Raw genomic sequence first — 2,952 nt, 5'->3', positions numbered from 1 at the left:
GATTGTTTTTGGCTTTCGAATGAGTGTTGCTATTCACAGCAACAGCGTCAGCATATGTACTGGCATAATCAATAGCATTGGGAGCAGCTGCATTTGTACCATTATCAGTCGTAGAGAGAGTGGAGCAAGCAGCAGACGGAGCGGCAGAGATTGCTTTCAATGTAGCGGGAGCGAGATAATCCATACTCACATTATCAGTAGGAGCAGAAACAATAACGTTACATGACGGAGCATTTGTACCCACAGTAGACGTAGAAGTGCGAGTGGAGTTAGCAGTAGTTGAAGCTGTAGAGCGTGTTTTCGGTGTAGAGGGAGCGAGATAATTCACACTCTCATTATCATCAGAAACAGCAGCGTTAGGCGGAGAAGCGATTGAAGAAGCATTTGTATCAACAGCAGTCGTATCAGAGAGAGAATTCGAAGCTGGTGCAGAGAACTTGCCGATATCGGACAATTTCTTTTGCACAATCCAGAACTCTGATTTAAGTTCGTTAAGCTTAACGATTAACGAATTTCGATCATCACAGAGTTGTTGTAATAATGTGAGCGCCTTCGATTGTTCACTTCTCAGTGAACTAACTTCCGAAACCAAAGAATTAAGCACCGCATTTACCCTCTGCGAATGGTAGGCACCTTGTCGTGGTGCAGGGGCTTAAACCGCAGCACAGCACGGCATCTCCCATCCGCCAGGGATGATGCTGCTTAGCATCTCCCCTGTGGGATGGCAGAAGCCGCATGTGCGCGGTGACCAAGAGCTACCACCTCCTAATCCAGGGTGTCATGCGACCCGTGCCCATTGGATGATTTGCAGCCAGGAGGTAAATTCGGCTGTATTCGAACGGAGCCTTCCCAACACCGGGCCGCCTTGGGAAGTAACGGTGGCCTTACTGCGTCAAGGGGCTCTGGCGCAGCGGACTCTTCGGATTCCCCTTTCCAAGATTAGACCGGGAGGCCTACAACACGGGCCGAACGGTCGTACGACCAAGATGATTCAACAACAAAACCAAGAAACAACCAAAGAGACAACGGCAACAACTACGGCAACAACAACGGCAACAACCGAATCGACAACAACAACAACAACAAAAATCGGAGCAACAAGCAGAAGCAGCGGCAACAGTAGTACCGCAAGCAAGAGTGGCCCAGGAACTAGAAAGAAGTATAGGTTCCTGGATGCCCTGTCGCCTGATGAGCGAGCACTCTTTGAGGAGCACGCACGCGATGATGACGAGGCGCCCTCTTGCAGCGGTACACAGCGTAGTGAGTCCACCAGGACCACGGTAAATCGCGCAAATGCTGCCCCCGCAACCCCCTTGAGCAGGATCGACGGCAAAGAGGAGGGTGGTTTCACGAAAGTGGAATCTAGGGGTGAACGCAAACGGAGACGGCAACGAGGGAACATTCCACGTACCCCGGAGCAAGGACAGCCAGGAGGTCATGGCGATCCTCGCAGAGCAGGAATGAGCGGAGCCACTCTTAAGTGGTACCTTAGGTTCCTGGAGGACGGCATGACACCAGAGTCAGCTGAAAAGCGGGCTCTGAGTAGGAGCAGTGGGAACAATCCCTCTGCCAACAACGCACAGCGCACAGGTGCCAACGGTGGATCGGCGGCAACGAGACGCAGAAATCGTAGGCGTCGCCGAGCTCACGCTGCCTCGCTTGAGGGAAGGAGCGAAGCAAAGCCGGCACCCCAGGAGGCACCTAGAATTGAGAAGAGGAAGAGCGGCCAAATCACACCTCAGGAGCCACCCAGACCAAAGAGGGTAAGAGAGGACAAGCCACAGGAGGCCAGTGGAAAGCGCTCCAACCCCAACCAGCAGCCGGTAAGAAATGCAAGCCGCAAATATGCAGAGGCTGTGAGCAGCATTCGGATGGCTGTGCTGCCCCGCAACTACCCGGCGGAGGCCCTGGGGTCCGAACAATTAACGGCTCTCCAGGACTGCATCGTGGATGCCCTATGTGTCGGCAAAGGCTTCACCGGAGCCTTCAACGGCATATTTTTCAAGGGCGGCATGCTGCTGGTTGACTGCCAGGAGGAGAAGTCGGCCACTTGGCTTCAAGAGATCACACCAAAGCTGGAAGGTTGGAAGGGTCCGGCCCTGTGCGTAAGAAGGGGCGACGAGATCCCTCAACTGTACAGCATGGTGGCGTTCTTCCCGAGAAGCGCAGACAAAGGCTACGACACCGCGCTCAATCTGGTAAATAACCAGAATGAAGGTTTAAGTACCTCGGCGTGGAAGGTCGTAGCTAGTAAAATTGAGGGTTCCGGGTGGAACCTCAATATAACGATTGACGACGAATCCTACAAATACATCCGGCAGAGGGGATTCCGGCTAAATTTCCGCTTCGGGAAAATAATTATGAGGCCATGGAGGCCCAAGACCACGTCGTCAATCCAGGGTGCTACGACAGGGACGACCGAATCAACAGCTCCACCCGAAACCCGCCAAGCAGCGCATGAGGCAACTGCGGCTGTGGTTTCAGGAGAGCAAATGGAGACCCCCAACGAACCCATCCCGGCTGTGCAGTGTGAGACCACCGCCGCGGGTGTAGAAAGCAGCAAGGAGCCCCCCATCGAGCAAGGAGGCACGCTGCCATCAACCCAGGAGCTTCTGGAGGGGCTGGAGATGCAGGTCGAGGAAGAGGTTGTGGACGAAGACCTGTCTCTCACCGAACCGGTCCTATAAGCTCCAGAACCGGCATGGAAGTGGCTCAGGTGAACCTACATCACGCATCGGCGGCCTCGGCAGTCATCGTGAAGAGGTTCATCTCGGATAACCTGAGCATCCTTCTAATCCAGGAGCCCTGGGTTTTCAGAGGAGAGGTAAGAGGCCTCAACACGAGTAATAGCAAGGTAATCTGGGATCTCTCTAGCGAGAGACCCCGTTCCTGTGTAGTCGTTAGAGCCGATATAGACTTTTTCTGTATTTCAGAGTTTCTAACGCAAGATCT

At 53.6% G+C, this 2,952-nt stretch overlaps 1 protein-coding gene across 1 annotated transcript; it reads left to right on the top strand.

Annotated features, from left to right (window-relative positions):
- Nucleotides 1-617: 617 nt before the first annotated feature.
- Nucleotides 618-2,687, top strand: LOC125777595 (pharyngeal muscle protein 2-like). The gene has a single exon (XM_049452683.1). It carries the CDS (start codon nucleotides 693-695, stop codon nucleotides 2,685-2,687), a length of 1,995 nt encoding a protein of 664 aa, XP_049308640.1. The 5' UTR covers nucleotides 618-692.
- Nucleotides 2,688-2,952: the final 265 nt, after the last annotated feature.

The sequence above is a fragment of the Bactrocera dorsalis genome, chromosome 3 (assembly GCF_023373825.1).
Source record: "Bactrocera dorsalis isolate Fly_Bdor chromosome 3, ASM2337382v1, whole genome shotgun sequence".
Lineage (NCBI taxonomy): Eukaryota > Metazoa > Arthropoda > Insecta > Diptera > Tephritidae > Bactrocera > Bactrocera dorsalis.
This window is presented reverse-complemented; position numbering and strand designations above follow the sequence as displayed.